General features: G+C 60.4%; 7 protein-coding genes across 7 annotated transcripts; 5 read left to right on the top strand and 2 right to left on the bottom strand.

The window, feature by feature from the left end:
* Positions 1-256: 256 nt before the first annotated feature.
* Positions 257-2,454, top strand: CcaverHIS019_0212670 (uncharacterized protein; the record flags this gene model as incomplete). Its single annotated transcript, XM_060598371.1, has 2 exons — positions 257-841; positions 907-2,454. 2 exons carry the CDS (start codon positions 257-259, stop codon positions 2,452-2,454), a joined length of 2,133 nt encoding a protein of 710 aa, XP_060455171.1.
* Positions 2,455-4,054: 1,600 nt separating this feature from the next.
* Positions 4,055-6,143, top strand: CcaverHIS019_0212660 (uncharacterized protein; the record flags this gene model as incomplete). The annotated part of the gene is made up of 3 exons (XM_060598370.1): positions 4,055-4,549; positions 4,644-5,575; positions 5,705-6,143. 3 exons carry the CDS (start codon positions 4,055-4,057, stop codon positions 6,141-6,143), a joined length of 1,866 nt encoding a protein of 621 aa, XP_060455170.1.
* Positions 6,144-6,543: 400 nt separating this feature from the next.
* Positions 6,544-10,896, bottom strand: SAC3 (uncharacterized protein; the record flags this gene model as incomplete). Its single annotated transcript, XM_060598369.1, has 5 exons — positions 6,544-9,380; positions 9,416-10,373; positions 10,408-10,533; positions 10,566-10,739; positions 10,774-10,896. 5 exons carry the CDS (start codon positions 10,894-10,896, stop codon positions 6,544-6,546), a joined length of 4,218 nt encoding a protein of 1,405 aa, XP_060455169.1.
* An 861-nt stretch (positions 10,897-11,757) lies between these two features.
* cprA (uncharacterized protein) lies at positions 11,758-14,077 on the top strand (the record flags this gene model as incomplete). Its single annotated transcript, XM_060598368.1, has 2 exons — positions 11,758-11,946; positions 11,996-14,077. 2 exons carry the CDS (start codon positions 11,758-11,760, stop codon positions 14,075-14,077), a joined length of 2,271 nt encoding a protein of 756 aa, XP_060455168.1.
* Positions 14,078-14,843: 766 nt separating this feature from the next.
* NOP16 (uncharacterized protein) lies at positions 14,844-15,596 on the top strand (the record flags this gene model as incomplete). The annotated part of the gene is made up of 3 exons (XM_060598366.1): positions 14,844-15,007; positions 15,041-15,309; positions 15,373-15,596. 3 exons carry the CDS (start codon positions 14,844-14,846, stop codon positions 15,594-15,596), a joined length of 657 nt encoding a protein of 218 aa, XP_060455167.1.
* A 310-nt stretch (positions 15,597-15,906) lies between these two features.
* mrpl7 (uncharacterized protein) lies at positions 15,907-16,836 on the bottom strand (the record flags this gene model as incomplete). Its single annotated transcript, XM_060598365.1, has 1 exon — positions 15,907-16,836. One exon carries the CDS (start codon positions 16,834-16,836, stop codon positions 15,907-15,909), a length of 930 nt encoding a protein of 309 aa, XP_060455166.1.
* Positions 16,837-17,122: 286 nt separating this feature from the next.
* On the top strand, positions 17,123-21,138 carry CcaverHIS019_0212610 (uncharacterized protein; the record flags this gene model as incomplete). The annotated part of the gene is made up of 6 exons (XM_060598364.1): positions 17,123-17,270; positions 17,304-17,462; positions 17,494-17,755; positions 17,787-18,855; positions 18,890-20,748; positions 20,811-21,138. The coding sequence occupies 6 exons, from the start codon at positions 17,123-17,125 to the stop codon at positions 21,136-21,138; spliced, it is 3,825 nt and encodes a 1,274-aa protein (XP_060455165.1).
* Positions 21,139-21,689: the final 551 nt, after the last annotated feature.

Raw genomic sequence — 21,689 nt, 5'->3', positions numbered from 1 at the left:
GGGGGGTTGAAACTTGTGTTGAGCGGGCCGAGATGTCAGCTCGGACCTTTTTGATACCCCAACGCGACTCGATGATACGCGGGGCCCAGCTTTCACAAAGTCACATAGTGACGGAGTAGAAGATCCGGCCCAACCGACCGCGGTTCACAGCGGAACTCAAGCCCACTTGCTTTAGTCGAAACCATCTTTCAGGCCATCTAAACGACTACTAACATCATCCCTAGAAACCCCCCCTCTTCAATCTTCCACATCCATCATGACCTCAACAGACCCCGACCAGCTATGGGCACCTACCCACCCTGAGGCCGCCCAGGCTTCCAGGCTCGCGGCACACATTTCCAAAAAGTACCGCGTCCAGCTCGACACGTACGAGGACTTTTGGCGGTGGTCGTGTGCGAACCGCGGCGAGTTCTGGAGCGAGGTCTGGGACTGGGAGGGCGTTATTGGCGACAAGGGTCCCGGCCCATTCGTGGACGCCGCCGCGAGGCCCAAGGATAACCCCAAGTGGTTCACTGGTGCGCGTGTCAACTGGGCGGAGAACCAGCTCCGCAATGCTACCATGCACCCTGGCGACGTGGCGATCATCGACACGTGCGAGCACACCCCCACTTTCAAGCCCGCACCTCGCGAGGTCACCCAGAAGGAGCTTTTGGGTCTCGTCGCCCAGGCCCAGGCTGGTATGAAGGCCGCTGGTGTCCAGAAGGGCCACCGTGTCGCTTACTGGGGTGGAAACCGTCTCGAGGCGGCTGTTACCTTACTCGCTACGACTTCGCTTGGTGCGATCTTTTCGTCGGCCGCCGCCGACTTTGGTGTCGACGGCGTGATTGAGCGCCTGGAGCAGGTTAGTCGCGCCGACACTTACTTCGGCTTCGGCTTCTTAATTTCTAAGCTTAAAACTAACAACAGATCAAGCCTCACCTCCTCGTCGTGTCCAACGGTTGTGTGTACAACCAGAAGCACCACCCTCAGTTGCCGCTCCTCCCGCGCCTGTTTGCCTCGCTTTCTCACCCACCCGCCAACACGGTCATCATCAACCACCTCCCCGATGAGCTGGACGACAATTCCAACGTCAGCCTCTTCATCGAGGGATGGCACGATGGCCACACCAAGCTGCACAAGTGGTCCCACTTTGTCAATCACCAAGTCAGCACCCCAACGTTTGAGCGTATCGGGTTCAACGACCCGATCTGGATCCTCTTCTCGAGCGGCACAACCGGCAAGCCCAAGGCAATCGTGCACCGCGCCGGCGGAATGCTGATTGATGCCCTGCGCGAGCACCACATCCAAGGAGACATTGGTCGCGGCGACGTCTTCTTCCAGTACACCACCACTGGCTGGATGATGTACCAATACCTGATCGCTGGCCTCGCGACCGGCGCAACCATCCTGCTGTACGACGGCTCGCCGCTCAAGGACCCGGCGACGTGCTGGAACCTAATTGACGAGCACGACGTCTCGATCTTTGGCACCTCGGCAAAGTACATCGAGATGGTCAGCAAGGTGTACCCCGACGTGGGCAAGAAACACAGGCTCGTTCGCCTGCGCCAGATCTTGTCGACTGGCTCTCCTCTCGCCTCGGACCTCTTTGACTTTGTTTACGCCAACGTGAAGAAGGACCTGCTCCTTGGTTCAGTCTCGGGCGGCACGGACATCTGTTCGGTCTTTGCGGGCCGCTGCACCGCTCTCCCCGTCTTCCGGGGAGAGATCCAGTGCCGCCAGCTCGGGTTCTACCTCGACTCGACTTCGGCCGACTCTCACGAGATTCCTGGCGAGCTCATCGTGCGCGAGGCCTTCCCAATCGAGCCAGTTGGTTTCTGGCCCCTTCCAAAGGAATACCTACCTGATGGAAAAAACATTGCGCAGGCCGACATTGACGCGGCGCAGCAACGCTTCCTCGACTCTTACTTCAAGGACGACGAGGGTAACTGGTACCACGGCGACTTTGTCAAGATCACCCGCTCTCGTTCCGGCAACTCTGGCGGCCTTATCTTCCTCGGCCGTTCCGACGGTGTCCTGAACCCCCAAGGCATCCGTTTCGGCCCGATGGACATCTACTCTGTCCTGGAGAACCCGACGTTTGCCGCCCACGGTATCGAGGAGACCCTCGTCGTCGGCCTGCTTGTTGATGGAGGGAATGACGAAAAGGTCGTCCTCTTCGTCAAGATGTATGAGGGAAAGCACCTCGACGACGAGTGCCTCAAGCTCATCAAGGGAGCGATTAGGTCGGCGCGGTCGGCGCGCCACGTGCCGGCCCGTATCGTCCAGGTGTCGGATATTCCCATGACACTGACAGGCAAGAAGATCGAGGTACCGATTCGCAAGGTCATCAACGGTGCACCCGTCGCCGCTATCAACCCCGCCACGCTGCGTAACCCAGGTTGCCTCCAGGAGTATGTGGGTCTTGGCGAGGCCATGCGCGCAGAGGAGGGCGTGCTTGTGCCGCTGCTGTCGTAGGGATTCATGTTTGACTAGATGTACAAGTAGAGCGGCTAGCCACGAGACACGAGCCACGAGCCACGAGCGAAGCGAGTGGTGAGTGGAGAGAGAGGGTCTGTGAGGGGTTGGTAGAGACACGTGGGGTAAGAGAGGGGCGAGGGAAGCTCACGATGCTCACGATGCGCACGATGCGCACGATGCTCACAAAGCTCACAAAGCTCACAAAGCTCAAAGCTCACGAGCTCACGATCTGACAGTCCACCGATGACTGACCACCTGAGACTCACTCTACCCTCTGCCCACCGCCACCGAACTGGTAGTCGACCCACGGGGAGGGTATGGGAAGGGTACAGGGGTGATCTACCGAGGTAGTCCGCATGACTGACATTCCGACAGCAGGCAGACCCACTCTGCTCACCAACCTCAAACCTCTGTCCATAACGATCGTAACATCCCTATCCAACTGGGAACGCCGGTAAAAAGTCAAGATCCAGATCTAACCAAGATCTTGACACTCCTTACTTCCCCACACAACAGCCGTACGTTCGCGTCCCTAACCACCCAGGGCTGCTCAAGCCACTGTCTAGGCTATAATTCAACTAGTTCGGTGAGGTTGGATGCCTCAGGGACAGATCTGTGTATGTGGGGTTTGTAGATTCATCGTTCGTGAAGGGGGGTGGCGAGGTCGAGGTCGATGCCCCCCGTTCCGCACTTGCAAACTCACTTCCGCACGACATATCATTGGCGAGGCGGAACTGGAACAACGTCCTCAACCTACACTGTACATGTATGTGTATGCACGCGTATCCTATCCAGTTTGGGGACTTGCTCTTGTTACTCCCAGCCATTCTGTCGGGTCTCACCGCAAAGACAATACATTCAACATTGTTCATGAAACATATCCCCCAAGCGCGAGACGAAACAATACAGCGTCCCAATGAACCACCACCCTCACTCCCATCATATTCAAGCCCCTCCCAGAAAACTGGGCCGCCTTCAAGCTTGCCCAATTGCCCACTGACCAGATCAGCGCCGAGGGACTGGCTTCTCCACTGGTAGAAACAGAGCCACTGCGGAATGGGGAGTCGGCAGACTTGAGTTTCTGGACCCAGTTATTCTACCGCTACACCCGCCAGAACTATGTTCTAGTAGCGCACAAGGTCGAGAACCCTTCATTCTAAAATGGGTCAGAGAGCCATAGCCTTGAGCAAACTGATGCTTGAGCAAACCGATGCCGTGGGCAAACCGATTCAAGCGATCGTTCTGCTGCTTGATTCCCTGCCCATGTCGCTTCAGAGAACACGGTCTCTCTGTACCAGTTTATTATTACTGCTCATTATCCAAGTCTGTGGTCACTATTGAATGCACCTAGCTCACCGCAACAAGTACATTAAAAGCCGGTGCTAATCCATCGCAATAACCTAATGTGACCTATCCTAATCCTCCTAATCCTCCTAATCCTCCTAATCCTCCTAATCCCTACTTGTCTTCCATGACAGTCCACCTCCACCCAACCACGTGTCCGCCGACGGAGTTACGCGTCCATTCCATTCCAGCAACTTCATGACGTCCTTTCCCGAACCCCGTCCAAGCGCATCTCAACTCCTCACCATCAACGATGGCGTCAATCGACCCCGGCCCTTCAGCGGCCTTCTACCGCCGCTTCCCAGGCGGTGCGGACGGCCCTCTCCAACCTTCAGATCCATCAACCGCCTCCCCTCCGCTTCTGGACACTTCCCAATCTCCGCGTGAGTTTTTGGACTCGGCAACAACGGACGGGCTATACGCGATCCTCAACGTTCCGCGCGATGCATCAAACGCAGAGATCCAACAGCGATACCGTACCCTCGCAGCCCAGTTCCATCCCGACAAGCAGCCAGATGAGGAGCGTCGCCGGGCCGCACACGGTCGGTTCCAGGATATCCAGCGCGCCCATGAGGTGTTGACTGATCCTGCGCGCCGGACTGTGTACGACATGTTTGGAGAGGAGGGATTGCGGACTAGTTGGGAAGTTGGACCGCGGAATATGAGCCCGGCTCAGATGAGGAGGCATTACGAGAGGCAGGGGGATGTTAAGCGCAAGCTGGACGCTGAGGCGCTTGTCAACTCCAAGGTGAGTTGGGACACATTGGATGGCGCAGTGCAAACCAGCGCTCTGACTGTACCGCGCCCACTCCGACCCAAATGACCTTGGCGGCTGACCCCAGGGCGAGCTCAACGTCACGTTCGACGCGCGCGGCGTATTCCTCCCTGTCTCTGTCTTTGACGATCCGCAAGGCAAGATCGACCATTCGATCGTCGGCCGTGCTCGACGCCTTGCAGTCGGTCAGACGACTCTCAAGCACTCGTTCGAGACGCCAATCTCGGACAACACCCAGCTGGTGGTGGAGAGCACGATGGCCGCGATGAACGGCCACGGCGGTGCGAATGTCAGCGGTACCGTGCGGCACCAGTTCTCTCCCCGCCTATGGGGACAAGTCTCGCAGTCAGTCCTCTTCCCCCGCATCACCAGCGTCAAGGCAAACTACACGCACGACGAGATGACTTTTGTGACTGTCAATGCAATTCAACAGAACTGGGCCGCTCCGCCTCGCCTCACCATGACTTTAGGACGGCAGTTATGGCCCACCACCACTGGGTTCGTCAACTATTCGACTGGATTTTGGGCTCTTGGACCGTGGGGAGCGCAGATTCCAGAGGAACTCGCACTCCAGGATTCCGGTTCCATGTCGGTTGGAGTTACGAATGCCGGCATTGGCGGTAAGGGCGGATGGACAGTCGAGGCTGCTGCGGGGCTCACTTCGTCGGCGATTACTGCGGATTATACGACCTTTATTGCCGGGCTCAGACTCAAGCTCGGCGCGGGGCTTGATATCATGGACGGCGTGAATGGGTTCATGGACGGCACGGCGCGGGTTACGGAATCGACAAGGGTTGGAGCAATGGTCAAGGTCGCGTCTTCGGGGGTGCGCCTCGTGCTCCATTTCGGAAGGGTGGGACAGCGGATTCGTATCCCGATCCTCCTGTCTTTCGACGCGAATCCACACGTCGTTTTCTGGTCTACGGTTCTGCCTATTGCGGGATGGGCTGGGTTCTACCACTGGTGGATGGTGCCGCGGAAGCAGAAGCGCATTGAGCGGTGAGTGGCTGGCCACCAGCGATCGTGGGTGGGGTGGGGGTTGGTCAAGGTATCTGGCTGCCAAGGACCACGTATGCGCAGAGAACAGAGCGGGAGAGAAGCCGCACTCCGAACTCTGGCTAACTGCAGCCGCATCAAACGCCTCCGCGCCGAACACGCCAATTACATCACCCAGAAACGCCAAGAGGCCCAAGAAGCCATTCTTCTAATGGAACGTGCCGTTGCCTCTAAAGCGCAATCTGAACGCGCCCGCAACGGCCTAGTCATCCTCGACGCCTACTATGGCCGTGCCACCTCCTTCACCCCCCGCGGCATGCGAGAGGAGGACGAGGACGGCTACCCCGTCGTCACAGACGTCACTGTCCCCGTACAGGCACTTGTGGCCGACTCGAAGCTCTACATCCCCGCCGGACCGGCAAAGTACAACCTCCTCGGCTTCTACGATCCGTGTATTGGCGAGAATAAACGGTTGAGGGTACGGTATCTGTTTAATGGCAAGGTACATGAGGTCGAGGTGGATGATGTTAGTGCGCTTAGGGCGCCGGTTAGGGAACATGCTGTCGAGTAGCTCAATAGACCATTCGTTAACATCTGCATTATTCTCAAGCGCTAGTAAGAACTCGCTTTGGGAACAAGTGGCTATGTGCTGCGGTGGGGGTTTTTGGGCCGATGAATGCCGCTGTGGTCGCGCATCCTGTAACCACTTTCACAGTGGGGTTCAGACTATCATATGAACAGTGCTATGCCTCGAAAATGACTTGGATCACCACGAATCCTCACCCACAAGTGCCCAGAACCCCAGCCGACGTACGCTCATACAATAACAGCACGGTTCATCTTCGTGATTGAACGGCGCGGTGAGGGTGGACTTTGGAACAGTGTCACAGTGCTGTTTACCTTCACCACATGCCTAGAGCCTATCACTCGCACAACTCTCACTGTACAATCTACATGCATCAATCGCACTACTAGTAGAAACGCCACATCTTGCCGCTCTCTGCTGCCCCGACGGCCGCTTGACTCGTTGCGAGGCCCTTCTTAGCGCCCGCAATCAAGGCCGCAAGTCGAGCAGACTTGGCCTTGACGGGATCAAAGTCGTCCTCGCGTGCACGCTTCACTCCACTCGTCGTACTCGGCGTCAAGGGCGGGGAGGGGGGAAGAGCCGTCACACGCGCACGCTCAAGCATTGCCTCTTCCGCCAAGCTCCGGACTGCGGCGCCCGCGGCGGCTCTCACGTCGCGCAGGATCTTCCTCTCGATTGTGTCCGCCGCGTGAAGATGGTGCGGGTCGTCGAGCCACTGTTCGAGGCGGAGTGTTGCGTACCGCACACCTTCGCTTACGTGCACGCCGAGCGCTTCAAGCACCTGCCGCACCGGGAGTGTACGGGAGTGGGCTACAGCGTCCCGGAGTTCCGCGCAGGCAAGAGCGACGCCTGCCCCGAGCTCGGGCTGGGCCATGTACGCCTGCAGTGACTCGGCGACGGACACCGCATCACAGGATGCGGGCGGGTCGAAGTGCGGCAGCGCGGGCCGAACGTACGTCGAGTCGTCGGCCTCGCCGAACTCGGCGACCTGCTCCTCGATCGCGAGTGGGAGGGAGGACAGCAGGTCGTACGCGGCCTGTACGGCGACTGGGACGAGACGCGGCTCCGTAGGGAACTCGGTGAAGATATTGTCCGCGACATGCAGCAGCTCTAGGTAGGCTGCATGCATGCGCTCGGCGATGTCGTGCAACGCGACATTGACCTGCGCTTTGCGCGGGTCGGCGGGGATAACGGTGCGGAGCGCCGCTGAGAACAGCGTCCCAAACGTCTGGGGGTTGTGGATTGACACGGCTGCGACGTGCTCGAACTGCTCGACATCATGCTCGATGCCCAGGCGCAGAACCACGTCCTCGAGGCTCTCGGACTCCCACGTCAGGATGATCAGCCCCGCACGATAGCGGGAGCCCTGCTGGACCGCGCCGGCGGCAGCTTCGAGGCGATCGCCTGCATCGTCGATATTTCGCGATCTGGCGACCGTGTTGAGCGTCATGAGCGGCGCCTCGAAGATGTACAGGCCCGTATAGGACGAGCCAGGCAATCTACCTCCCACGTCCGTGGTCGAGGAGCGGAAGCCGACGTCGCCATGGTAGTAGACCCCATCGAGCACTCTTGGGCCGCGGTTCGGCGTGAGGAGTTTGGACGACAGCCACGCGGACGCGCCCTCGCCGGCGGGCGAGCCCGACTGCCCAGCGGTGAGGAGCACCGTCTCCCACAGTGGCGCGGCCTCATACGGCGCGGGCCGGATCAGCGGGGCAACTCGCCCAGCGATAGCCTTGAAGAGCGACGAATCGCTGTCGAAGAACTTGCGGCGCATCTCCTGGATCTCGCTGAATTTGTTTTCCGCCTGGTCGATCTGTTCTGGCAGCGTGATGAGGGATGGCGCGCCGGAGCGGACCGACCGCGACCGGCTGGTGACATGCGATGTCCCGTCGACGTAGCCGTATGACCGTGCCAGGCCCATACCTTTGAGGTGTTCCCGGTCCTGCTCGCGCTGCCGTGCCACACTCTCGCGCGCGTCCACCCGCCGCCGCGTCCAGGCCAGCCATTTCCGCGCAATCGCGTACGCATACGTCCGTGCGCGCATGCCGTAGAACCATTCCGCGAAAAGCTCGGACCGAACGTGGTCCGCGAGGAGCTCGTTGAACACCTCCCGCGCCCGCTTGCGGATGAGCGCGGCGCGCTCTAGTTTTGATCGCCTGCGGTCTTCTTCCGTCTCGTGCAGCTTGACAATCTTGGACAACGTTGGTTTGTTGTCCTCGACTAATCCTCTGATAACCTCGGCAACTAACTCGTCTCTCAGGATTGAAGGCAGCCTGCGCATGTAAGTGCGCGTGATCTTAATGCTGGGGATAACCGGCTCTGGTGGTGTCCGTGGGGGGGTCGGTTCGAGGGGCGGAGTCGGATGCGGGGTGGGCAAGGTTGAGGAGAAGACCGAGCCCGCCGCAGCCGCCGTGGTTGAGGTGAAGAAGTTGGGGATGGCAGGCTTGGAGGGACCTGCTGCTGGTGGGGGCGAGGGCTTGGGGACGTTGTCGAAGATGCCGGGTTGGCTGAAGAGCGGGGCCTGGGGCTTGGGCTCTGTTGGCTCGTTGTCCTTCTTCGCGAAGAAGTCAAACTTGGGTGGTGGCGGGGCAGCTGGTGCGGTCGACGGTGGAGGAGCAGCGGTCTTGAAGAAGTCCGGAATCGCTTTCAGCGAGAGGTTAGCCGATGCGGGCTCCGCAGGCTTGGGCTCTTCTTTCGTCGCGGACACGAAGGCGGGGGCAGCCGGCTGCAACGAGCTCGGCTTGGCCTTGAAGTCGAAAGATGGCGCTGGCGCTGGGCCAGATGCAGGTGCTTTCCCGTTCGCTTGCGGACCGAAGGCACTACCCGAGGCGTAGGCGTGGGTGCCAAAGGCGCTGACAGAAGTTGGAGCCTTTGGTTGCCCGAAAGCGCTTGTGCCCGTCCCCAACGCACTGACTGAGCTCGAGCTCGGCCCGGCAAAAGCACTGCGTCCGGTATGGAACGCGCTAGTGGAGGTGTTAGGTGCAGCGGCAGGCGCAGCAGACGTAGGCCAAGCTGTACCGTTGGGAACGGTCGCCGGCTTGATGGTCACTCGCTGCTGGGTATGAAGCCGTGGTGGTGGGGGCGGGGCGGCAGATGCTGGTTGGGCAGCAGGACCGCCTGAGATACCTACACCAGCGCGCCCGTCCACGACGTCGGCGTATGACGAGACCAGCTTATCCGAGATAAGCTTCCACCGGCGTGTATACGGCGCGTCCTTGTTGTCTGGAGTCAACCAACGCGTGTGGAATGTGACTGACCGTTGTACGGCGATCCCAAGTTGATCATCGCGCCCATCGGCCGGATGTCGTCTCCAAGGTCCTCGTACACTTCGATGTTGAACCGCTGCATGACGGCGACAGACTCATCGTCCGGATCGCGAGATACACCCTCGATGTCGTCCCACGCTGCCTCCTGCGTCTCTTGCTCCTCAGCACCCATCAGGCGGTCCAGCGTCGGCATGAGCACCATCTTGCGCTCGATGATCTCGCCGTTCTCGTCGCGGCGGATGGGCTCGCCCTTTAACCTGGGATATGTGCGTGTGAGGGCACGAATCGCACTCCGGCGCATCTCGCGGAGACGGATCTCAGCCAGACAGGACAAGAGGTACGGCACATGGTCCTCCTTGATGAGGCGGATGTAACGGGTGATGAGGTTGGCGCCAAGCTCAGCGTTGAGCTTCGAACCTTCCTTCTGGGAATCAAAGTTGCGCTGCGCCGCTTGCCGGATCTGCCACGCCAACTGGACGAGTGGGTGGTCGAGGATGACCTGGGGCAGCTCGGAGGTTGGGATCGACACCGACTTGCGGGCCAGGTCGTAGATGAGCATGTACGCGCGGAACTCTGGCTCGTTGGCGCATGGCATGTCGAGTCCCGTTTCCTCTCGCCTGTCATTGTACTGCTGCCTCAGCGACGTGAAGCAGCGCCCGAGTTCGGCGTTATCGATGTGCATGTCCGTGTTCGTGCCTGTCTCCTCCTGCAGTTCGCGCAGGCAGAGGATGTGCCAACGCGCAACGCGTTCGAACGTCGCGATCGACTCGTCGTGGCCCCAGCTCGACTGCAGGGTAAACTCCTTGCGAATGGCGCGTGTGCGATCGCGAATGAAGCCAGACGAGTAGCCTAGCGCGCGGCGGGGTGAAGGTGCCGGTGGGTTGACGGAGTTCGGGTTTGGAGGCGGTTGCAGACTCATGATCTCGTTCACGAGGTAGTCGAGGGAACGCTGAGGTGAGTACTAAGAGGATATGGAGACATACGACGAGCGCAGATGGCGCACGCAGATCTGAGGGAAGGATCGTTGCAGTGCCATGACCAGCGCCAGCGTCAGAGCGCGTGTACGCCGCGACGGCTTTGGCGTGATCTATTCGACGCTGTGGGGTCTTCTGTCAGTTACAGTCTCCTTAAGCCAGCTTACAGCTTCAAACGGGTGAATCTCGCGCGTATATTCGCGGAACTCGCGCTCGTACTCGGAGCACATATCCTCACATGTTCCGCGCAGGTCGATCGCAGCCGTGAGGTCAGTCTGACCAGAGGTTATCTTGCCCTGTGCGACAAATTCTTCGCGCTCCCTGATGCGTGCCTCCTCGAGCTGCTGTCAGTTGTATTCAACTAACATAGGTCACCTCTTTGTAGCGATTGCCCTCCAGCTTGTTGTTGAAGCGGGAGGCACGGGCTGCGAGCCTGTCTTGCTTCAGGAAGGAATCGTCGCCGTCGGGGTCGGCCCCCAATGTGGCTGCGGGGGCCATGATAAGTGATCTGAATTCGTGTCTGCACTGTGTGCAGACGCGACGAAGTGATGAGGGCGAAGTGAGTCAAGGGCGAGCTAGCCTGACCCGAGACGTCATGAACTTGGACACTGTAATGGAGGTTAAGACGGAGGCAGATTTGCCACGTGAGTGGTTTAACACGTGTAATTTTGAAGAGTGGGGCAGGTATGAATGGAAAGAAGTGGAAGTAGACATTGTGTAGATCCGTTTCAAGCAAGTTGTGGCGACCGTAGCGGTTAGCCATCGGAGTGCTCGCGTCCGTGAGTCCGGTGCCCCATCCAGGACATTCAGCCACTTTTCCCGTTGTGCCCTGCCAACCGCGAGACCATCAGCCGGCCAGCCGGTCAATCGTTAGCCCGCATAGCCCGTTCGTCCACCCTCAGTTTTTATTCGGCCCCCGATTGTCATAGGTTATGGATCATGTTGAAGCAGGCCAACGCCACGCCAGGCTACGCAGGTGGTGGAACAAGTCGCGTCCCTTGCTGAGCCGCCCACTAGCTCAAGCCTATACCATGTACCAACTGCCAAGGAAGGCTCAAGTGAGACGCAGTTGGGTTCAGGGTTTCGGGGCCACTTTGTGCGATCGTACGAATACATACAAGGTACACCTCCCAACCATCACTCCTACCCTCCTACCCACCAGCCACCTGGCCCAGAACCAACTCACACTCAAAGTTCCGGTGCAAGACATCCACATCATCATCCCCACTCCACTTGCTCATCCTTGTCTCTCCCATCACCCAACCATTCTCGACTTCGGTTATCTTATCTTTTCCTTTCCTCCCCTAGGGGTCTTCTTTCTTCCTTGTCACTTCCCCGGCCACTAGTTCCACGTTCACCATGGCGTCCCAAGTGGACCTCATCATCATTGCGCTCGCCGTGCTCCTCCCCCTCCTCTTCTGGTTCCGCGAGTCTCTTCCCTTCGTCGGCGGCAGCAAGAAAAGCCACGATGCCGGCCATGTCGCAGCAACGGGTGGTGACGAAGAGGAAGGCGATCCCCGCGACTTTGTGGGCAAGATGACGCGCGCTGTAAGTGCAAGTGGCGATCCTACACCTCCGGGATGCAGCTGACATCTAGGGCAAGCGCTGCGTCGTCTTCTACGGCACCCAGACTGGTACCGCTGAGGAGTACTCGATCCGCTTGGCCAAGGAGGCCAAGTCGCGCTACGGTCTGTCGTCGCTCGTGTGCGACCCCGAGGAGTACGACTTCAACAACCTCGACCAGGTTCCCGAGGACTGCTGCGTGTTCTTCGTTATGGCAACGTACGGCGAGGGAGACCCGACGGACAACGCCGAGCAGTTCTGGGAGTTTATCATGGAGGAGAACGTCCAGTTTTCGCAGGGCGGCGACTCGCTTGAGAACCTCAACTATGTCATCTTTGGCCTCGGCAACCGCACCTACGAGCATTTCAACGGCGTTGGCCGCAAGCTCGACGCCAAGCTCGCGGCTCTCGGTGCACACCGCATTGGCACGCTGGGCGAGGGCGATGACGACAAGGCCCTCGAGGAGGACTACCTCGAGTGGAAGGACCCCATGTGGGAGGACTTCTCCAAGCGCATGAACGTTGAGGAGGGCGGCGCCGGCGATGTCGCCGACTTTGTCGTCACCGAGGTAACCCCCGACGAGAAGAAGGTCTACCACGGCGAGCTCTCGTCGCGCGCTCTGCTCGCCACCACGTCGGGCACGTCCACCCCTGTCGGTTCGTACAACTCGAAGAACCCCTACGCGTCCCCGGTCCTCATTACCCGCGAGCTCTTCGCCGTCGACGGCGAGCGCAACTGCGTTCACATCGAGTTTGACCTGACCGGCTCTGGCCTCTCGTACCAGCATGGCGACCACGTCGGCGTCTGGCCGTCCAACCCCGACCTCGAGGTTGTGCGCACAATGACCGTCCTCGGCCTCCTTGACAAGCGCAACGCTGTGGTCGACATTGTCTCGCTCGACCCCGCTCTTGCCAAGGTCCCATTCCCGACTCCCGCTACCTACGAGGCCATTTTCCGCCACTACATCGACGTTGCCGCCACCGCATCGCGCCAGACCATCGCGTTCCTCGCCCGCTACGCGCCTAACGAGGAAGCCAAGGCAAAACTCACTCTCTGGGGTAACGACAAGAATGCGTACCACGACGATGTCGACGGCCCGCGCCTCACCCTTGCCGAGGTTCTCATGGCCGCTGCCGGCGACAAGCTGAACCCGCCCTTTGACAACGTCACCAAGTGGGAGATCCCGCTCGACCGTATCATCTCGACTGTTCCGCGTCTCCAGCCTCGCTACTACTCGATCTCGTCCTCGTCCAAGCTCTACCCGTCCGCTGTCCATGTTACCGCTGTCGTGCTCAAGTACTCGTCAACCCAGTCCAAGGTCCATGACAACAACTCGCGCTTCGTCTATGGCCTTTCGACCAACTTTATCCACCACGTTATGCAGATGAGCCACAACGGCACGTCCAACGGCATTCCGAACGGCGGCAGTGGCCTGACGTTTGGCGGCCTTGCGGGCGCCGACGGCAGCATCCGCCTGGACGGACTCGCGCCCACGTACAAGATCTCTGGCCCTCGCGACTTCCACCTCAAGGACAACATCTACCGCGTCCCTGTTCACATTCGCCGCAGCACCTTCCGCCTCCCCACCTCGCCCAAGGTTCCCATCATTATGATCGGCCCCGGTACCGGTGTCGCGCCGTTCCGCGGCTTCGTGCAGGAGCGCGTTGCGCTGGCGAAGAAGGCGCGGGAGAAGGCTGGTGCTGACGCGGCAAACGCACTCGAGTCCTGGGCACCCATTCACCTCTTCTACGGCTGCCGCCGTGAGGAGGAGGACTTCCTCTACCGTGACGAGTGGCCGGGTTACCTCAAGGAGCTCGACCCCGTCTTCAAGATGCACAATGCGTTCTCGCGCGGCCCGACCCGCAAGCCTGACGGCTCAAAGATCTACGTCCAGGACCTCATCTGGGACCTTCGTGCCGAGCTCGCACCGCTTATCCTGGACAAGCGCGCGTACATCTACATCTGCGGCGACGCCAAGAACATGGCAAAGAGCGTCGAGGACCGTCTCATCCACATGCTCGCTGAGGCCCGTGGAGGAACCCCCGAGGTCGAGGGCGTCAAGGAGCTGAAGGTCCTCAAGGACCGCAACCGTCTCATGACCGATGTCTGGAGCTAGTCCGTCTTATGACCGATGCCTGAAGCTAGTGGCCTGTAGCGTCTGTATTGCGACAATCTCAATCTGCATTTGATACCAAGTTTGACAGAAGTATGAGGCAGTGAGTGGGGACTAGTCTGGATCAAAGTAGGCGAGCAGTGTGAGGACGTGGGCATGGCTCAAGAGACATGATGACCAGGACTTGCCTATCGGCGGCCGAGTAGACTGTCTTTGATCATTACCACCTGGCGAGAGTGAGACGGGCAGTCTCTGGATCGCTGGCTGTACCGCTGTACAACGGTCTTTTGGAGTATGAAGCCGAACCGACTTACCGGTATGCCGGCAAACGTTCACTCCGATCCGGATCCCAGCTTGAATCTCGGTTACGAACCGTCGCAGTATAGCAGTACCCAATCCGATAATCACATGCCCCGGATGCCGGGCATAAGATGTGCGGTTTGTTTTCCGTGAACGGGTCACCGCGCTCCTCCGCGGTCGAGGGGTGCGTGGCTCCATGGGGCTGCGTGGTCGTGCGCGTTGCCTGATGCAGAAGGGTGCATCAGATTTCTTGCTAGATCTCGTTGAGCTCATCACCAACTCTTCCTCTTCTCAGATGTATATCCGAAGAATCCTACTTCCGAGCACGTGAGGTGATCAACCGTGGGAGAGCTGGGTATTGATTCAGGCACCACCATATTTTGCGAACCTCCACTTGCCACTCAACGACCATCTCTAACCAACTCTTGCTCTCCCTCTCTCTTACGCCTGCCCGCTCGCCACTACTGCCATGGCCAACCCCCGCCAACGCTCCAAGGCCAAGTCGCACAAGTCGACCAAGCCTAACCTTGCGCAGAAGAAGCGCATGCACGCCAAGCTCAAGAAGGCCCCACCTCTTCGTGGACCCGAGACGCTCCAGAACGCCTGGGACAGGAAGAAGACGGTGTTTCAGAAGTGAGCCTACCTTCCAACCCATACTGACCAAAGCTACGCCGCTCTCGGTCTCCTCCCCTCCATCCCCATCCCCAACCAGCCGGAACGGAACCAGCGTGTCAAGCTCCCCCTCCTCCCTCCCACCGAGGACGCCGCAGCCCCCAAGATCGGGTTTGGGCGGATCGTGCGCGACGAAGAGGGCAACGTTATCGATATCATCATCGATGGGGAGGAGGAGGAGGAGGAGGATGAGAAACCAAAGCCGCTGAATGAAGAGGAGAAGGCACCGGAGAGGGTGGTCGCTAAGACGCAGGTCGTAAGGGGTGAGTCCGGCAAACTTATGGCAACACAATCAGCTGGGAGACCGAGTATCGCGCTGACGCCAGACCTCGAGGCCCTCGCTGCCTCCTCTGTCCCTGTTGTGCGTCACACTTCGTCCCAGGAGCACGTCTGGCTCGCCGAGCTTGTACGGGCACACGGGGTTGATTATACCACCATGGCCCGCGACCGGAAGCTCAATGTTTGGCAGAAGACGCCGGGGGAGATTCGGCGGATGGTTAAGAAGGCGGGCGGCGTGACTGCGCTGCGCGGGATGGAGGTCGACGCGTAGTGTTGTAGGATCATGTATTGCTTAGATGGCTGGGTTAAGGTCGCAGTGTCATGTCTAGGGAGGCTGGAGGTCGGTATGAACATTGCTGGTGCTCAGCCAGGCTCTGAGCTGCACCGCTGTCCGGGCGGTCCCTCTCATCGCTTGTCTCTCGCCTTGCCCAAGAATTCTAACATATACGTACCAAGCTCTTGCCTGTACGCCGTCTCCCACTGCCTCTGAAAGCTTTCCACAAGAGATCCACAACGAACAGCCACTCACAACACGCTCCCGCACCACCCTATCCTTGCAGACCTGTGAGTAATGCATATGCCTACGACTTCCTGTGGAACGGTATCCTGAACCCGGTGAGCAGCGCGCGCGCATGCTCCTGCGCGTCGCGTCCGCGCGCATTCGTCTTAAAGTACATGTGGAAGCCGTGTAGTTTGGGGTACGAGTCAATGTTGGCGGCAATCTGGGGGAAGAGACCCATAGCCGCCGGCGGGAGGCCGAGGGACACGACGCCGGCGAGCGCAGACGGAGACGTCTTGCTGGCGCTCATGGGCGGCAAAACAAAGCCCGGGAACTCGCGGATGCGAGGAAGAACAAAGTCGACAAGGCTCTGGAGGAAGTCGTACATGGCCTCGCCCTTGAGCTCGACCTTGGCGGCAACAGGCATGCCGGCGCGGAGCTTGAACGCCGCCGCACCATTGCGAGACGCAACGACCTCGACGCCGCTAGCGCCAGCGCGGCCGCCGCCGCGGGCGCTCTCACCCGAAATCGCACGCAGAGCCATGATCGCGGAGAGGAGCGCGTTCTTGTTCCCAATCGCCTCCTTGACCATCGTGTGAACCGTGATCGCCTCAAGCTGCACGACGTCCTCGGGAACGAGGGCGCGGTTCATCGGCTTGGGTGGGCGGTTACCCTTCGGAGGCGGGGCGGGCCGGTTCGCCTCGTATCCCGTCACGACCTTGGGCTCGGCGGCGTTGGCGAGGGCAACAGCCGCTGCCTTTGCCGAAGTCTCCCACGCACGGTGATCGTACGTCATGTACAGCATATCCGAGGCGAGCGCGTTCTCGTAGTGGTCGCCGTAGCGCGAGGGGTGGGTACGACCGAGGTGGATCTCGGGGAGGATCCAGTTCGGGTCCAGCTCCTCCTTCTTGGCCTTGACCTTGGTAGGCTTCTTGACCTTGGTCGAGGCTGCGCGCGCAAAGCGCGGCGCAAGAGGGCGAGACGCCGAGGCGACGGCGGAACGGAGCGACATGGCGTATGTGTCGGAGTCGGCGTCGGCGCGAGTTACGAGTTGGAGATGGCTGCGGACCCGTTGATCAAAACGACGCGGGAGGGGCGCTTTCGCCCGGACTTTTTTGATTCCGCCAACCACCATAGCTAACGGTAGGGATAAATAAGGTCACCACGCGGGTTGTTTGGTGGTACCTGCGCCGACGTCACGAACGCCAACGCCGGGTTTCTGAAGCAATGGAGACGGCATCTACTCTATATCTACATCTCTACATCTACACCACCTAACTACAGAGAGCGGTATCGAGATGCCCTCTCCGCCGCTCTCGATTGTCCAGAGCCTCTCGCCGCGCGTCGCGGTCCTCGCCAGCGACGATGTCACCGACAGCTGCGCGGCTAACGGGTGCAGCGGCCTCGACGAGCTCCTACGCCCATGGGAAGGAGGGACGGAGCGGGGTATGTCTCCTCCCTGGGTCGGCTAACACTCAGTTCAAATCATGTCGTCGACGTTAACGCCGACTGTACACCCGACGTTTCCCTTGCGCTTCGTCTCGTATTCGTCCGTGTACGGCGCGCCAGGGAACGCGTCGCCTGCGCCCGAGATAGTCGTTGACTTGATATCCTCGTGTGTCGGGAAACACCAGCCGGGTATGTTGAAACAAGAGAGAACTAACGGCAGACGAGGAGCAGCATTACTCCGTAACGCGGGCGCTGCTTCTCAACTCGCGCCCGCTCGCACCACACGAGACCTTCAACCACCCCGTCGGCGTGCTGTTCGCCATCTCAACCTCCACCCCAGACGCAATGGCCACACTCACCCGAATGTATGGGCAGGCGGTGGGGACAGGCGCGCAGGCGGCGCCGTGGATGGACGGCGTGCAGGTGCTCAAGTTCTTTGTGGTCGTGCACGACGTCTCAAAGAAGGGCCCTGATCTTGAGCAGTGAGGCGCCACACGAGTCTGCTGACGACAGGGCGCAGGAGCTACTGGGCCAGGTCAAGAAGTCGTATGGGCCTCACTCGACGCTGCTGGTCATCAACTCGCGCGAGCAGACGGGGATCACACCTCCCCTTGAGTCACCGGACTTGACAGCACACGCGGGCGTCGCCCCGCTCGACCTCGCCGCGGCTGAGGACCCTTGCGCTCTGTCGCAGCTATACGCCTCGACAATGTCGTCGCTTACCCTCTCACCCATGGCTGCGGCAGCGCACGAGGCGGGCGTCGACGGCGGTAAGACGAGGAGGCGTTACGCAGCCAAGCTCAGCGTCGACGACGTGCAGGCGCTAATTGCGCTGGTACGTGAGCTCGTCGTCCAAAGTCTCGTGCCGTGGATGGAGGCGCGAGTGCGCGAGTGGAACGAAGCATACCAGACCAATCGTCGCGGCCTCACTGGCCGCCTCTTTGGCGCCGGCCGCAAGCTGTTCAGCTCGCGACCCGCATCCCCAACTCCCTCCAATACCCACCACGGCTACAACGCTGTCAAGGGTTACTACGCGGCCTCCTCAGTCGAGGCCCTTGCCCGCCGCCTGGCCGACTTTGCATTCATGCTCCGCGACTACAGACATGCGAGCGGGGTGTACGACAGCCTTCGCAAGGACTATGCGCAGGACCGCGCGTGGCGATACGCTGCCGCTGCAACGGAGATGTACGGCCTCGCACTGCTGCTCGGCCAGAACTTCTTCATGCCAAACACGCCGCCAAGCACGCGCGTCAGCCTTACAACGATGCAACACACCGAGGTCAGCTCGTGGCTGGAGCAGGCTGTCGCGACATACCAGTCTAGAGGCGGCACGACACAGGTGCAGCTCGACGCGCTGCGCATCACGGTGTTGTACTACGAGGCGTGGAAGGCGATTAACGAATGGAGAGGCGTTGGGGCTGCCCTTGTTCGTGCCGCGGGTGAGGCAGACGAGGTGCCGTGCGCTGTCATCATCGAGGAGGCTGCGGCCACGGACGTACGCGGCGCTAAGCGGCGGGGCGGGAAGCGACGGCAGGCGTTCCACCTCGTCATGGCCGCGCGGCGGTACGAGAAGGCGGGATTGGTGAGCTTAAACGTGTCGCGTCAGCTGACTCCAGAAACAGTACTCGCGACGATGCCTTGAGGAGGCGGCGTCACTGCTGCGCGACGCCCACTGGGGTGCCGTGCGCGACCGCGTCGAGCACTCGCTTGGGCGGCAGGCATACACGCTGGGCGAGAGCGATGTGGCTGTTGTGCACTTCCTGAAGCTGCTTGCGCGTGACGACCTCGCGACGCCTGGCACGCAGGGCATGGTGCTAGAGGACCTGGCGCAGGCGTACGAGCAGCTCGCGTTGAACCCGGAGCAGCTGGCCGCGGCGGCCGACAAGTTGCGTCTGCCGACACCTGTCTTCGATGTCAAGAAGACGAGCATAGTGCTCGCGGCAGAAGGGAGCGGCGCCGGGAGGAAAGCCGCGTGGGCGACCCTCGACGCGCGCGTCCTCGCCCACTGGGACCGGAAGGGGAAGAAGCCCGCCAGTGTGCTTCCGGACGCGAGGCGCATCGTGGCCGCGGTTGGGGAGGAGTTGACTGTGGAGCTGGTGGCGACGAACCCGCTCAACACACCGATCGTACTCGCCGACCTCACCCTCGACCTGGAAGGTGACGGGGTGTCGAGCACGCGGGATGAGGTCGCTCTCGACCCCCACGAGAGCCGGCAGATCAGCCTCACCGTCACTCCCCGCGCGGCTGGGACCCTCTCTGTCAAGTCGGCACGGTTCACGTTCCACAGGTTTCTCCCGACAACTCAGAGCCTCGAGCGGCGCGGCCGACGACTGCACGCGACGAAGGCGCAGCGCGTCACGCCGACGTATGCGCCGGACACGACGTTGACTGTGCACGTCGAGGGAAGCACGCCCCGCGTCGCCGCGCACATCATCGGCGTCCCCGATGCTGTGCTGGCTGGCGAAGTGGTCGACGCCGAGCTGCGCCTGCGCAACTCTGGCGCACAGCCAGTCGAAGACGTCCAGCTCCTGACCTCGCACTATGGCGTCATCTCGCTCTTCGACAGCGTGCCCTCGCCTGTACCGAACGCCATCGCGCCCAACAGGCCCTTCAGCGTGCACGCGGGCATCATCCAGCCGGGGCAGGATGTCGCCATTCCCATCCGTTTCTCGTACCCGACGCCTGGGCGGCTCGAACTGCTTGCATTAGCTACGTTCTCCACAGCCGACGGGACCGCTGGCGCCGCCAAAATCGCACACACAGCTGACATCCGTCCCGTCGTGAGCATCAGCTCCGAGGTCCGTCCTGCTAGGAACGGGTGGTTTGTCTCCCTCGATGTGGCGAACCACGCCGATGTCCCGCTTCAAATCGAGCCACCAGTGCCAGTGAGCGAGTACTTCTCGTCAACGGTGCTCGGCGGCGGTGCAACTCTGCACCCGAACCAAAGGGTACGCTGCGTGCTCTCAGTGAAACCCGGGAACTTTTCAGGCGACTTGGCCCAATCCGCACTAGTGACCAACCTGGGCAAGCTCTTGCGTGGCGAGGACCTTTCCCCAGTCTCCCCCACAACCGTATCTGTCAAAGTACCCCCTGGTTTCCTAGCGTCGCGGCGCGCCCATCGCCTATCCTTTGCGGGTGAACACCTGCCCGCCCTCCCCACCGATATGGTACCCAAGCTCCTCCCGCTCTTCGACCCACTCGACCTCGACGTGGCCTTTCCCTGGACGGCCGGGGATCGGCACGGCGTAGCGTGCGCACACGCTATTCGTCCCACCCCGGCGTTCTCTCTAGTTGAAGGGTTGAGGGAGGATGTGGGACCAGCTAAGAGGACGATGTACGAGGAGACGGGGCGGTTGCGGCGTGCCCTGGCCGATTCCGTTCTGGAGGGTGTCTACGCAGACGAAGGGGACCCCGTGAGCGTGCGCGCCACCGTGGCGGGCGCAGTCCGTGGTCGCTTAAGCTGCGCCTTTGACGAGTAAGTCGACCCTTCTTCTCTTGTCCTATCTTGTATTGTCCAGAGTTTGAATCTGACGCCAGCGGCCTAGTCCTCCCTATTACTCTAACGATCGAGAACCGCTCACCCGCCCTTCCCGCACGCTGGACCCTCCGCCTCCCACCGCCCCGATACCCCAGCAGCGTCCTGTACACTGGCGCGCTCGAGCACCGCGGCACCCTCCCGCCCGGCGGCTCCATGAATGTCGAGACAGGTGTATGGGTCACTGAACCCGGACTACTCCAGCTCGGGGGATGGGAGGTCGAGCGGGAGACGGGAGAACCTGAGAGCAGTGAGGACGAGAGGTGGACACCGCGCGCGTCTTGGGCGGGCGTGGAACATGGGCCGCTCATCGAGGTCGTTAGAGCATAGTAGCATAGTATAATGCATAGAGGACTGGGCTTTTGGAAGGGATGAACCGCGCCGTAGGACAGAATTGTTATGAGGATCCCTCGGCGTCGTTCAGAATCCGATCTGGATCACGCTGTTATTGAATGAGCGGTGTAAGACGTCTCCAAGATGGAAGAATGCGCTGAATGTTTGCCATCTACGTCACCCGTCACCAAACCTAGCAGAACATGAACCATGAACCATCGCTTGGAATGGAACACATACGTTCGTCTCTCGACTCTCTACCTCGCTTGGCCCTCGTCAAGTCGTCAAGTCGTCAAAGAGGACCCGGCCCGACCTCGGTATGCCGTCAAAGAGAACCCGGCCCGACCTCGGTTTAACAACGACCGCAACGCAAGAACGGGCCTTTCGGAGGCCGGTGTAAGACCGTTCCGGCCAGTGTCGCCGAAGGAGCGAAGAGCGGAGAGACAGTGTCGGGCCGATCGGCGTCGGGCCGAAGTGTAGGCTGGAAAGACAAAAGGATATACCAGCTTCCTCCTAGCCGACTCGAACGACTGACCTCGACATTACTA

This window comes from Cutaneotrichosporon cavernicola, assembly GCF_030864355.1.
Source record: "Cutaneotrichosporon cavernicola HIS019 DNA, chromosome: 2".
In the NCBI taxonomy this organism is placed as follows: domain Eukaryota; kingdom Fungi; phylum Basidiomycota; class Tremellomycetes; order Trichosporonales; family Trichosporonaceae; genus Cutaneotrichosporon; species Cutaneotrichosporon cavernicola.
Note: the sequence above shows the minus strand (reverse complement) of the source record. Positions and strands in the feature narration are given on the sequence as shown.